We start from the raw sequence: 14552 nt of genomic DNA, 5'->3' as shown, positions 1-14552 counted from the left end.
GGAAGAGCAGAGGGTGCAGTGAATGCACAGGCAGGGAAGTGGGCCGAGGCTGTGGTCGGCATGTGGTTCGCTGTGGCGGGAGCGGACAGTTCGCCTCGGGGCAGGGCTGGGAGATGGAACAGGCCCTGGCGTCGCATTAAGGAGTTTGGTCTTTATCCTGTGGACAGTGACAGTCCTTGGAGGGTTTGTAGGGGGATGGCCGGGTGCCCCTGTAACTCAGGTCATCCGAGAGCTCACGACAACAGAACCTCCCTGTCACCCCCGGCCTCTTCCAGAGAGCTCAGTGCATGGGACGTCTGGCTTCTGATTCCAGGGGCCGGGCTGCAGGCTCCAGGACTGCCAGGCATGTGCATTGGAGGGGTGGGGAGAGAGCTGGGATTGGAGGGTTCAGGGCTCCAGTCCCGGATCCGTCACTGGCCAGCACCTCGTTTACTGCCTGACTCGTTGAGGGGGTCCTTCTCCCCACTCTCCAATAGATGCACATTTCTTGCGCTCAGGGACTCACCAAAGAGTATCGGGGTATCGGGATCCGGGCCAGGGCCTGGCATGTGCCCAATGGCTGTTGCATGTCTGAGTGAGTGAAGGAATGAAGACATACATGCACTGCCATGTGACCTGATGAAGGGCGTAAGACCATGGGCTCTGGAGCCAGATAGCCTTCGAACTGAACTTTGGCTCCTCCACTTATGACAGCGTGACCTTGGACGGCTTTCCCACGGGGGATCTGGAGACCCTAGTCCCCCCTTCTCAGGGGCCTGTGAGAATCCAGTGGGACAGTGCAGGCGACACACTGAGCGCAGGCCTGCCCGGGGCTGCCCGACACCCGGTGGCCGTGCTTGTTAGTGTACTGGCTCCTCTCTGGGCTCTAGGTCCCCCCTGTAAATACCTCATGCTGCCAGGCCGGCTGCAGAATATCCTCATGGCAAACCAAAAACTCAATGTGATCCCCAAAGTTATTGCTATCAGGCAGCTGAGGCCGGGGCTGTGCATATACTTTCAGAGGGGGGACCTGAGGTCCAGCCTGCTGCAGCCCCCCGCTCCCCGCCCACCCCGTGCTCCTGGCCTCCCTGCCCTGAGGGCCAAGCCCAGCAGTCGGTCTCACAGGATCCCCCTGCTGTGACACCGAAGGGCCTGTGGCTTCCTTGGGCAGCACCTTCCTCCCCAAGCAGCACCCAAGAACGAAGTCCCCAGCTCCATAGCCCCCCTGAACCAGTCCTTGCCAGGCGCCTGCTCCGTGCCTGGCCTGAGCTGGGCACTGATGGTGCCGAGAGAAAGCGGACCTGGGCCCTTCCCTTGGGCCACTTCTAGGCCAAGGTGGGTGTCACAGCCCTGGGACTGAGTGATGGAATCGGCGAGGGGGGACTGCGGCTGGAGGGCTATGGACCCCGGGAGGACAAGCCCTGAACGTGGAGGGGAGGGGACTTCAGGGAAACGGCTACCAGTGTAGCCAGATAGAGAGGGAGGTGAAGGGCATTCCAGGCAGAGGGCACCGCCTGAGCAAAGGCTTAAAGGCAGGAGACACGAACTGGCAGCGGTCGCGTGGGTGGCGGCCATCTCAGCCACCAGCCCACACTCTCCCGCCTACGGTCGCGTTCTGCAGGCGTTGGCACAGCGACTGGCTTTCCCGTCCATCCCGCGTGGCCTCTGAATCCTCAGATTTCCTGTGCGTGGGCGGCACATGAATTGTGGCAGCCAAGAGCCTCAGGGAAGAGAGGTTCAGAGAGAGAGAGAGCGAGTGTTGGGGAGGTTTACCGGCAGACAAGGGGGCCGCTGGGCTGGGGCTCTATCTCGCCGGGTCCCCGAAGGGCAGGCCGGAGCCTGGGTTCCGGGAGGGGGCCCAGGGTCACATCCTGACCCGCGGAGACAGGAAACCAGCCTGGTGTCTCAGAGATTCCCGTCAGGCTGACTGTTCTGATCTGCTGTCCTCCCAACAGACCCCAGGCAGCCAGGCCAGAGCCGGGACAGCCAGTGATTCACCCCACTTCCTGGTAATCTGGGGGAGCAGAGCACGCCCCCCACAAGCCGATGGAACCTGCTGGGCTCTTGCACTGTCTGACTCCTGGCCTGAGGGGCAGGCAAGGCTGCTCAGACAGAGGGAGAGCAGGAGGGGCCCCAGGTTCCCCCAGAATGTCCTGGGAGGTCGTGCCCTCCGACCTGGGCATAGGGGGATCCGCCCGGGCCCCACAATTAGATCCTCTCTGGCCCTCTTCCAGCTGTGGGTACCTAGGACTCCAGAGATCCCTGCTCAAATGCACCGAGCCTGCTCCCAGAGCGGCATGGGGGTGTTTCTCGTCCCATCCTCTAAGCCTTAGCGTCTAAGGGGACACAGCATGGCTGGTTAAGCTCCCCTCGACCTGAAGGCTGCCACGGTGACTATTGCAGGGGTGGGAATGGCAGAGCTGGGGCATCCAAGCTGGGTTTTTCACATGCGAACGTGTGGAGAGAAGGGGGTGGCCTGGTGGCCAGGGCCTGCCATCTGTACTCTTGCCCCAGGCCTTGCAGATATCAGGGGCAGGCTTGGTGGAGGGGCATGGTTTGGGGGTCAGGGAGGCTGGGCAGGGATCGCATCTGCTCTCACTGCTGTATCCCCAGCTCAGGGCCAGTCTGGGAATAAATATTGGGAGGATGGATGGATGGACAGATGGATGGATGGGTGAATAATGGAAGAAAGGAGGGGAAACATACACACATGTAAACATTCGCTGTTGGCCATTCCCGAGGGGTGAGTGGTGTCCCTGTCCTTCACTATGGGTTGTTTGGGAGTGTTCGTCTTGTTCTCTGCCAAGGTCTGAAGGACAGAGCTGTGCCTCCTTTCTGTCCCCCTTTGAGAGCACGGAAGCCCGAGCTGGGCCCAGTGTGGGCCCCTTGGATGGGCAAATGAAGTGGGGGTGGGGGGGCTGACCAGGGGCCCTCAGTAGGGAAGGTAGCATATCTCCCGGGCGGGTTCTGGAAGCCCACTCGATGGCCACTTGGCTAGAGATCCCGACTCCCAGATGTCAAACACTGAACCCCCGGGAGGCAGGATGGAATCCAGGGGCCACCCCGATCCCAGCTCCTCCCTACACAGGTGGGGAGACTGAGGCTCAGAGAGGGGGTGCCACAGTGAGGTGTGACTGAGGCAGGTCCCAGTTCCAGCTACCTGCCGCCCACCTCCGCGCTGACCTCTGCAGGGCGCAAACCAAGGCATCTCTGGACGAATGGGCAAGGAGGGAATGGGCGCGAGTGAAAGCAGCCTGCTGCTCTGTTTAGGTGGGCACTGGACAACTCACTTTGCAGGCAGAACCCCACTGAATCCTCGCAAGTCTAGGAAGCGGGCATACTGTTCAGCCCATTTTCCAGATGAGGAAACCAAGGCCCAGAGAGACATAACTGCCAGGGTCACTGATTTGAATTCAGATCAGCGTGGCTTTGACCCCTTCCCCTGCCAGCCCGCCTGAATGTACCATCTGAGTCTGCTGGGCTGGACAGTGGGACGTCTGGCTCCAATCTGCCCGGCTCCAGTCTGGCCCTAGGAGGGTGGGAGCTGCAGGCAGCCCCGAGGCTCCACTCCTAGAAGAATTGCTGGAAGCAACTTTCTATAAGTGGCTACTAGTACTCAGGGCCTCCTCACCGAAATCCCCCCTTCCCGCCACCGACCGCCCAGCCAACAATGGCATCTGTGGGACACTGGCACAAAAATAGAAACGTGGTCTCCCGCCCACCCATTCAGGGAAGCGGCCGGGGCAGACCCAGGCCGGCCCGGGTTGCAGAGCTGGGGGTCAGGGGTAGCTGGCCACCCCGCCTCGGCTAGGCTCCCGGAATTCCCAGGATGCCTTGGGAAGACTGGGCGCTTGAGGGTGGGGGGCAAGGCAGGCCCCTTTCTCGGCCTCTGGGCTCCGGGCGGGGAGGGAAGGGGGAAGTCGGTGTGCGTGTGAGTGACAGTACCGATGAGTCAGGGCCACGGGCGGGAAATGTTTGCTGTGGAAACCCAGCCTGGGCTTTTCTCGTAACCAGCTGAACTCAGCCAGGCCCAGGAGCTCAGAGACCCCGGGAGCCCCGCTTTCCAGCTTCCCCGAGTGTCCACACTGCTCGCTCGCTGTGTGGCCCTGGCCCATGACTATGTGGCCTCAGACCCCCCCCCCCCCCCGCAAGCCCCCCAGATCCACAGGGTGAGAGCTGAGTGGGGGTTTGGAGTGTGAGCTCTGGGAGAAGAGCTAGCTGAGTGTGATGACAGAGGTTCCACTTTTCTCGTCCCCTCACCCTCAGCATGACCCCACCCTGACCTCCACTTCTCTTTTCTAAAAAAAAATACGTTTTTATTTATTTTTAGAGAGGAAGAGAGAGGGGGAGAGAGAGAGAGAGAGAGAGAGAAAAGCATCGATGAGGGAGAGACACATCACTCGGCTGCCTCCTGAACGCCCCCTACTGGGGACTGAGCCCACAACCTGGGCCTGTGCCCTGACCAGGAGTCGAACCTGGGACCTCTTGGTCCGTGGAACGATGCTCAATCCACTGGGCCACACCAGCTGGGCTCCGCTTCCCTTTTTTATTTCCTTTATCCAGAGCCCCACCTGGTGTTGGCTCCTAACCTCGTCTCACCCCCGTTTCACAAATGGGGAAACTGAGGCACAGAGGAGCAGGGACATTTGCAGGACAGCAGCAAGAAAGAATGTTCAGGAGGCTCTTTCCTCCCAGGCCAGCGGCTGTGCTCCCAGCCGCTCTGTCACCTGCAGCGCTCTCGGCCTGTGGGGTTCACCTAGGGCCAAAGGATGGACCCCCAGACCGTGGGGCCCGTCGGTTTGCCGTGTGTGGGGTCTCGGGGCTCACTCCTCTGGGTGAGGACAGACAGATGGGGCAGATTTGGGAAAGAGCAGACTAGGCGAGCTGCCCAGAGGGCCAGGGGCTGTGGGCCCCACTCTGGCACCAGGCCCACGCACTGGGTGCCCGACTTCGCCCATCTCCGGCAGTTCCCTGAGCCTCACTTGCTGCATCTGTAAAGTGGGAGCACACCCAGCCCTGCTGCGGAGAGGGCGTGTGCATCACGCTCAGTACAGGGCCAGGCACGGATCAGGCTGCCCAGGTGAAATTACTGACATTCAGTGGTTGTGTATTTGAACAGCTTTATTGAGATAAAATTAGTCCGTTTAAAATGTACAGTTGAGTGGCTTTTAGTGTATGCACAGAGTTGTGCAGGCGTTTTCCATTGTTGAAGCTGACAGTACACACGCAGTCAAGGTTAGGAAGCCGGGTGCGCCCATTGTCAAGGTTCTGGCAGCTCGGCTGTGCCGGGCCTTTCTCCCCATGACCAGGTGGGTCTCCCTTCTCTTCCATTAACTTTAAGAGGTGACACGATCCTGGGACAAAATGGCAGTTCTGATATTTATATTTGTATCTCATATGTGACCAAAATATGATATTAAATCCAGTACTTAATTTTTAAAGTCTTTAGAATGCATCATATTTTTGTAAATTGATGAAACAAGAGATTTCAAAAACCAGAAGTTATAAACCCATCAGACAACATTAATTTTAAAAAAATTGTGAACTTATAAACTCATTCTACTATAAATTAGCATAAAAATAATTCTTCAAAAATAAGCTACCTAAATAGCTCCCTAAAATGAAAAAAAAAAACAACCTTATTTGTGAAACACTGAAAATGGAATGTTATTTGCTCTTTTGTTTTAAAGCACAAACGTACAAACAAAGAGTGATTATGGTGTCATGACTGAGGAACGGAAAACATTTCTCGGCAAATTTTCCAGCAGCTAAAACATTCTGTCCAGCTCTGTGACATCATCTGGGGAAATGGCCAGGAGATAATTAGAGGTTAAATAAAAAATTTTCCACTGATCTCTCCATCTTGAAATCTCTCCCTCGTTTTTGATAAGTTTGAGGAGATGTTTGGGGTCAGGCTGTCTTTGCAGAGATTTCCAGCTTTCGAGAGCAGCTGGAGTTAGGCTATCAGTTGACTCTGGGTCAGAAAGTCTTCGAGTTGAGCAGATAGTCCTTCAATGGAAGCTTTGCCTTTGTGGATCGCTGCGTTCTCTTCTCTTCTTGGGAATAGGAAGGCATAGGAAATGTGGCTGGGCAGGGCTGTGGTTGAGAGGAGAGGCCTGCCCGGGACCACATCCTAAGCTCCATGCTTATTTGCTGTGTGTTCCTGGGCAAATGACTTCACCTCTCTGTGCCTGTTCCCTCATCTGTGAGAATAATAATGGTACCTACCTCTTAGGGTTGTTCTGAGGATTAAATGAGTCATTAGATGAAGTACTTCGAACAGTCCTGGCACATAGTAAGCACTATATGTGTTGTTGTTATTATTATGATCTGTTGTTGTTATTTGTTGTTCTGGAAGCATTCTAAATACATACACCATGATCAATTAATAATTTGAATGCAGTACCTATCTCTCAAGATATAAATGATCACAGCTTCACATTCTTAAAAATATCAAAACAGCCCTGACCGGTTTGGCTCAGTGGATAGAGTGTCGGCCTGCGGACTGAAGGGTCCCGGGTTCGATTCCGGTCAGGGGCATGTAGCTTGGTTGCGGGCACATCCCCAGTAGGGGTTGTGCAGGAGGCAGCTGATCGATGTTTCTCTCTCGTCGATGTTTCTGACTCTCTATCCCTCTCCCTTCCTCTCTGTAAAAAATCAATAAAATATATTTTAAAAAATATCAAAACAATGGTAGTATGTTGACAAAAAGATAAGCATTTTAGTACTTTACCATAATAAGGTCAGCCTGGCTTGTGTTGCTCAGTGGATAAGCATCGCCCTATGAACCAGCAGATCACGGTCTGGTTCCTGGTCAGGGCACATGCCCGGGTTGCAGGCTCGATCCCCATCCCCAATAGGAGGCAGCCGATCAATGATTCTCTCTCATTGTTGATGTTTCTATCTCTCTCTCCCTCTCCCTTCCTCTCTGAAATCAATAAAAATATATTTTTTTAAAAAATAAGAAGGCCAACAGGAATATTGTAAACTGGGGAGGAGATGACGCCTGGATACTGCTGCACAGGGACAGCGGGAAGGCACAGGGCAGCCTCTGAGTCACACAGACACTTGCAGGCCTGGGACCCAGCAGGCGCTCACCAGGAATAAACCTTGGTCAGGCTCCTCACAATTTTTTCTTTATGTCTTTGGATTTGCTGAGACGAATCTCCTCCATCTATGCAGCAAGTATTCCCTGAGCGCCTCTGAGGCCAGGCACTGTGCTGGGCCCTGGGAGGCAGGCGGACGGGCCGGGCAGGGAGAGCTGAGGAAGGCCGATGGGACAAGGGTCGTCACTGCTGCTCTGGGGGGCACAGCCTGTGTCCGCCTGATGGCCTGTGTGTGTCTGTGTGTCTTTCCCCTGCCCGCACCCCCAGGCTCTGTCCCAGCTGGATCTGACCGTCCAGGTGTCCGAGCAGAACGGCACCCGGGCCCGAGAGGTGCTCCTGGTCCTCGACCTAGACAAGACGGTCCACCTGCGGCTGCAGGCCCCCGGGATCCCGCTCCAGCTGGCCTACGTGAGTGACCCCAGGCCCTACGCCGAGGCCCTGGCCGCGGGGGCCCTGCCTGGTGAATCCTGTGGGGCCCAAAAGCAGCAGGGTCAGGGGTAAAGAGTTCAAACCTGGAGGTGGGATTCCGGTGGACGGGCAACCCCGGCCAGCTCCATCTTCTCACGTAGCCTCAGTTTTCCCATCTGTCAGGTGGGAGAATTGGACTCGGGGACATCCCATAAAATAATCTTGTCGCTGTCTTGGAAAAAATCCCAAGTCGTATATTTGAAAATATTGAAGTACAGAGAGAAAGGGTCAGGAGGAAACCTAACAATGCATTAACAGTCGCTGTGGCTGGAAAGTGGGAGGGTGAGAGGCATTTATTTTGTCCTTTGCACTCGGTTGAATTTGCAAGACTTGCTCTAATTAACATGGCCTACGTCGGAGAAAAATTATTTTTTAAAGAGAAGCGGTAACTGGCGGGGACGCCCAGCGAGGGGGCTCAGGGCTCCTTCCTCTGCCCCAGGGGCCCTAGGAAGTGACCCCCAGATGTGAGCAGCTGTTGTTTACGGCCAGAGAAAGCGGGGTGGGGATGGGAGGACTGAGGCAGCAAATATAACGGGGGGTGGGGGTGGGCAGAAAGAAAAATGGAAATGGAAAAAGGGCCCGTGAGGGAGGGACAGCCGGGCACCGAGACCAGAGGCAGAGGTGGGGGAGACAGAGACGGGAGGACAGAACCAAATCCAAGGCCCCGAGGCAGCGTGAAGTTGCAGGCGCGGGGAAGAATCCGGGCTGGCAGCAGGGACAGCACGGAGACAGACAGAGGTGGCCAGCATGAAAGATCCGGCGGGAGGAGCACCGGGAGCCACCGGGAGCCACGGGGAGGGTGGAGCGAGACCAACCCCATTTGGTGCACCCCTCTGCTTCCTGTGCCCAATCAGCTGCCTCCCCAAATTACCTCCCGACCTCCTGCTTGGGACAGGGGACCCGGGCCCAGGAACAGCACCCTGAGCCTCCGCGTGTCTCCCCAGAACCACCAGTATGTGATCGCCGACATGCCCCAAGGAGTCAGCGCCGTGCCTCTGACGGCCGTCAAGGACCAGCTCCGCACCTGGGCAGAGTCAAAGGGAGCCATCGCCTCTGTCGCTGAGCTGAACGACCCCAAGGGCGTCCTCCTCCGGCTGGACCCAGGTCAGCTTCCCCAGCAGCCTCTCGGGGCTCCGGGCTCCGGGCTGGGGGGATCGGGATTCCTGGGCCCGTCCCGCAGATGGGGACCCCGAGCCTCCAACAGGGACGTGATTTGCCCCGGCCGCAGAGAGCAGGCCAGTGCTGCACCGGGACAGTTATTACCTCCAGCAAATATGAGTGTGGACCATGGGAAACTGCGACTTGTGCCGATTATTTATTGCGCACCTACTACATGCCAAGCCCTGTGCTAGGCATTTGGGGACTCTCTGGGAACAGACACAGTCCCTGGTGGGGAGATAAATACACAGATAAGTCCATGACGTGGTTTCAGGTCTTGGGCAATGGGGTGCTGCTGGTCGCAGGGCTTCATCCCTACTGTGTGCCATGTTCATCCCTTGTGTGAGCCTGTGTTGACGATAAGGAAACAGAGGCGGGGGACTTGCCATGAGTCTCTGGGCAGTGAGTGGTGGAGCGGAGATTTGAACCCTGGTCCTCCCACGCCCCCCCCCCCCCACTTCCCATGCTCCATCCTGTGGGCCCCAACTTTACAGTGGGAAAGGGGGGGCCTCTGTGTGAGGTGCCTGGCTGCTCCGGAAGGGAACTGAGTGTGCTTGTCTCTGCAGCCCCGAGGTCACCGTCCTCCTGCCGTCCCCAACCCAACATGGACATGGGCCACAGGCTCGAATGGTGGCCGCACACGGAGGGCTTGGTCCGCGGCTGCGCCTTGGAGGGTGTGGCTGGTCACAAGGAGGCGCACATCTTGAGGGTCCTGCCCGGCTCCGAGGCCAGGTAAGGGTGCCGGGCCCGCCCCAGGCCCCGCCCCATGGCACCCCTCCCCTACTAAGCCCCGCCTGTCCAAGTCTCAGTCGTCGTCCCCCCCCCCCCCCCAGGTAAGAGCAGAGTTGCCCCGCCTATCTCTGGGCCCCGCCCCTATGAGCCTAAGCCCCACCCGTTTCCACATCCTTTCCTCACACCCAGGTCCCACCAGGTAAGCCTGGTACCCACTTGGCCTGCCCCCCCCTCCCCACACCCCCCCACCCGTCAGGACCCTCCCATTCCCTTCCCGCCAGCGCTGACGGGCGGTCTGTCTGCCCGCAGGCCCCGGACAGTGACGGTGGAGGTGAAGCTGAGCTGCACTTCAGGGGATCCTGACGCTGTGCTCATCCTGCAGGGCCCACCCTACGTGTCCTGGCTCATCGACGCCAACCACAACATGAAGATCAGGGTGAGTCTTGCTCCCGGACCCAGACAGCCGCGCGCAGCCCTCCCCAAGGCTCCCGAAGGAGAGGACCCAGGTGCCCTGCACCAGCTCCCCAGCCCGGAGCCTTTGCACCTGATGATGACACCTCTGGCCCCACCCTGTTCCTCTGTTCATACCTATCCTTCCTTCAGACCTAGAGGCCACCTCCTCCAGGGAGCTCTCCATCTCCCCTTGGGAGGCCCTGAACCCAACCCACAGGCTCATGCAAAGTTCCTAGAAAAGCGAACCCCATGCTGAATAGAAGGACAAACAGTAGCCAGTAGATGAGGGGAGGGGGCCCAGGCAGAGGAAGCAGCAGGAGCAGAGGAGAGCACTGAGGCCTGGCAGGACCCTGGCGGGGCTGCGGCCCCCGGGCCAGGCTGTGCCCCTGACTCGGACCCCCTGCTCCACCCCTCTCCCTGTCATTAGGCCACTGGTAACTACTCCATCAAGATCTTCCCAGGGAAGAGCTTCAGAGAAGAGCACCTCGTGCTCCCAGACACACCCCAAGGCCTGCTCGAGGAGGCCCAGAGGCTCAACGCCAGCAAGGTGGCGTCCTTCGTGGAGGTCCCTCTGGCCAGTGCCATCTCGCTTCAGGCCAGCAGCTGCGGTGAGCACCGGCTCCTTCCCCTTGCCCTCCCGCCTTCCTCTGCCCTCTCCCTGGATCAGGTGCCACCGTGTGGTGTGCACACCGTTCAGCTGTGTGAGTGGCAGGTCGCATCAGCCTGTGAGAGCCCCATTGTTCTCTCCTGCAACACGGGGACAGTGAGAGTAGCTACCCACAGACACACTTAGTGGCTGCCCCTCAGGGACTGTCCACCTAGCCCGCCTCTGCTGCCCTGCAGGTGGGCCGCAGACCTCACCCACGCCTGTGCAGACCACGCCTCTCAAGGAGACCTGCAACGAGGAGCTGCTCATGACCCTGCTCCAGCCGAACTGCTCCGATGACACCATGACTCTGGAACTCAAGAAAAACCTTATGTGGGTAAGGGAATCCCTGTGCCTCTGGCCTGGCTGACGGGGCAGCTGGTCCCTCCTCTGACCTAAGAACCTTGGGGTCCTAACCCTGGATTTCTCACATCCTTCCCAAGTTTCGGTTTTCCCACTTGTAAATGGTACCTACTGTGTGGTGAGAATTAAATACGGTCTGACATGCTGACCCAGCTGTGGTGCACAGTAAGTGCTCAATAAATAGCTACTTGGTCGTTGTCAGTATTCATTCTAAAAGCAAGCTGAGCTGGGTGCTCACTTAGAATACCTCCACAGTATGAAGAACAAGGATATTTATTTAAAAACTAGAGGCCCAGTGCACGAATTCGTGCACAGGTGCGTCCAGCCAGCCCACCCCTGATCCAGCCAGATCGGGCCTGGCCAGCCAGGGGGGAGGGCCGCAGGCGGTTGGTGGGCCGGCCCCGCCCCCTGGTCAAACTCCTGGTGGAGGGGACAATTTGCATTTTAGCCTTTTATTATATAGGATTATATAGTATAACACAGGCTTTAAACAAATGTGGAAAAAGTAGAAAAGAAGAAAATCTCAATCTCTCCATCCAAAGACAATGGCTACCAACATTTTGGTTTGTTTCTTTCTAGAATGTATTCTCTGTGTGTTTCTTTCATATATATATATATATATATATATATATATATATATATATATATATATATATATATATATATATATTTCAGAGAGGAAGAGAGTGGGGGATATAGAAACATCAGTGATGAAAGAGAATCATTGATCAGCTGCCTCTTACACGCCCCACACTGAGGATCGAGCCCACAACCCAGGCATGTGCCCTTGACCGGAATCGAACCTGGGACCCTTCAGTCCGCAGACCGATGCTCTAGCCACTGAGCCAAACAAGCCAGGGCCTCTGTATGTTTCTTATATGGTGGAATCATATCATATGCACTTGTTTGTCTCCAGCTATAGTCTCTTAACGTGTTTTTAGAACTTTGACATATGCAGTTAATATCACACTTAACGAGCACATGTTATTCCGTCATATTGACAGGCCATCATTAACCCCTCCTCCCGTGTTAGGCATTTAGCCTGTTTCCAGTTCTGCAATATTATAAATATGCAGAAAATGTCACTGTGCAGACTTTTTAACATATGGGATTGTTTTCTTAGGCTGGATTTCCACATTAGTGAGATTGCTGGGTTAAAGTGAGTGAACTTTCTGGGAGTTTTGATACATGTTGACAACCCACTTTCCAAAAGAGGATTCCAATTTTTACTGCTGATTTATGAGAACACCGTGATTCTCTCTCTCTCTTGACTATAATTTTTGTTTAAAAAAACCTTTGCCAATGTGGGAGGTGGAATGCGGTGTTCCAGTCTTATTTTAATTTATACTTCTTTGCTTAGCAGTGAGTCTGGGCATGGCTCCATATGACTGATAACCTAAGGGTCTTTATCTCTATGGCTTGGTATTTTTCTTGATGATTTTATGAGCTTTTTACATACAGGAAAAAAAATGTGGGCCCTTTGTTCTTCATTCTTACCGAAATAATTCCTCCTGGTTTGTTATTTAAATTTTGGCTACAGTTGTTTGTCACATTTTGGATATTTGAAAAAATCGGGCCATTCTAGCTTCCCATCTTCCCTTTTGTGACGTCTTCTGGCTGTTCTGAGGCCAGAAACCTTGCTGCTGGAGCCTTGGAAATCATCCATGTCCTCTGGGACTTGTAGGACATTTAGGTCTGTGGTTAAGTCCGTGTGGGAGTTTGTTTTTTTGGGGGGAGGGGGTATAGGGGCCTATATGAAGCTCCGTCTGTCTGCTGCCTCCTCCCCTGCCTGCACCTGCCCCAGCCGATGGCAGGGAGGTGGGGGAGGGAGGGGGTGCGGTGACCAGCGATAGCTGCCATTACTGTTACCCAGTCCCAACGGGCTTGGAGGCTACGCTGTCACCCATCCACCTTTGGAACATTACACTGCACTAAAAAGAATGTGCTAGATCTATACATGTAGACACAGAGAGATGCATATAATTTATCGTCCAGTAAGAAAACTAAGCCACCGCATAAAGGACAGTATGGTGCCATTTGTTAAAAATGCAAAAAAATAGCCCTGGCTGATTTGGCTCAGTGGATAGAGCGATGGCCTGCGACGGAAGGGTCCCAGGTTCGGTTCCAGTCAAGGGCACATGCCCGGGTTGCGGGCTCGATCCCCAGAAGGGAGCGTGCAGGAGGGAGCCAATCAATGATTCTCTCTCATCACTGATGTTTTTCTCTCTCTCCCTCTCCCTTCCTCTCTGAAATCAAAATAAATAAATAAATAAATCCACACATTTCCTTTGAGTATAGAAGAAAACACAAAGAAAGGGGCCTGAGCAGATTCACCCCCAAACACGGGCAGGCAGCCTCTCATGGGTTTATGGAAAGCGGTCAGCGTGCATGCGGCTTTGAGTCCCAGGCCCGCGGTCACTGGGGCCTCACCGTGCAGAGCCCTTTGTATTTGGTGGGTGATGTCTCCTCAGGTGTCCTGGGCAGCAAGGGGCAGCGGCAGTCAGGGACAGCGTTCTGGGGGTGAGCTGGCTGAACTCAAGGGGGGCCTCTAACCATCCACTCACCTCTAAGACTCTGAGATTCTTTGATGCTAAAAATGCGACTGAGAAATTTTAAGATTTGATTCTTCTAAAACAGGAGCTGGCAAACTAGGGCCCACTGCCTGTTTCCGTGAATAAAGTTTTATTGGCACACAGCCACACCCATGTGTACATAGGGTCTATGGCTGCTTTCAGGCTTTGAAGGCAAAGTTGGGAAATTACAACAGAGACCACCTGGTCTGCAAAGCCTAACGTACTACCTGGCCCTTTAAAGAAAGTTTGCTGAGCACAGGCAGGCCCAGGGGCCCATGGTTCTGGGATTGGATTGTGCTGATGGGGTCTGCATGCCCCTGGGGCTGTGAGCCATCATTGTATGTCGAACTCACATGAATTTTAAAATCCTAATAGTTCTGCATTTACTTTAATATATATTAGAAGGAAAACAGTACATAGTACATCAAACTCACGATGTCGCACATTTTATTGCTTAAGACAAGATTAGCCCTAACTGGTTTGGCTCAGTGGATAGAGCGTTGGCCTGCGGACTGAGAGGTCCCGGGTTCGATTCCAGTCAAAGGCATGTACCTTGGTTGCGGGCACATCCCCAGTAGGAGGTGTGCCTGAGGCAGCTGATCGATGTTTCTCTCTCATCGATGTTTCTAACTCTATTCCTCTCCCTTCCTCTCTGTAAAAAACCAATAAAATATATATTTTTTAAAAAAGACAAGATTAAGTACAAAAGCAAGTCAAATTCAGGAACGGTATCATCTTAAACGGTGCAGGATGACAAAATCTAACAAAAGCGGCGAGGGAAGGAGAGGGCTGTGGCCCTGGGTTTGGATCTGTCCGTGGTGCTGAGGTGGACAGGACCCAGGGAGCCGGGTGCCCCCTGACGGTGTCCCCCAACCCTGGCCTAGTCTCTGAAGTGTGACATCAGCAGCCTGACCTTCTTGGACCACCGCTGCCAGGCTGAGGACAGAGGCGACCAGCTTGTCTTGCACAGCGCCTACTCCAGCTGCGGCATGAAAGTGACAGAAAGTGTGGTCAACAATGAGGTAAGAGCTGGGGCAGGAAAGGGAGCAGCCTACTGGGTGCCCCCCTCAGGCA

At 55.1% G+C, this 14552-nt stretch overlaps 1 protein-coding gene across 1 annotated transcript in view; it reads left to right on the top strand.

Annotated features, from left to right (window-relative positions):
• The window catches only part of ENG (endoglin), a 29320-nt gene that overhangs the window by 10447 nt on the left and 4321 nt on the right, over positions 1 to 14552 (top strand). The window contains exons 3-9 of the mRNA XM_059658108.1: positions 7353 to 7493; positions 8498 to 8657; positions 9278 to 9443; positions 9753 to 9879; positions 10324 to 10504; positions 10740 to 10879; positions 14363 to 14500. Of these exons, the coding sequence (XP_059514091.1) occupies positions 7353 to 7493; positions 8498 to 8657; positions 9278 to 9443; positions 9753 to 9879; positions 10324 to 10504; positions 10740 to 10879; positions 14363 to 14500 (1053 nt within the window). The remainder of the gene's footprint in view (positions 1 to 7352; positions 7494 to 8497; positions 8658 to 9277; positions 9444 to 9752; positions 9880 to 10323; positions 10505 to 10739; positions 10880 to 14362; positions 14501 to 14552) is intronic.

The sequence above is a fragment of the Myotis daubentonii genome, chromosome 11 (assembly GCF_963259705.1).
Source record: "Myotis daubentonii chromosome 11, mMyoDau2.1, whole genome shotgun sequence".
Taxonomy (NCBI): domain Eukaryota; kingdom Metazoa; phylum Chordata; class Mammalia; order Chiroptera; family Vespertilionidae; genus Myotis; species Myotis daubentonii.
This window is presented reverse-complemented; position numbering and strand designations above follow the sequence as displayed.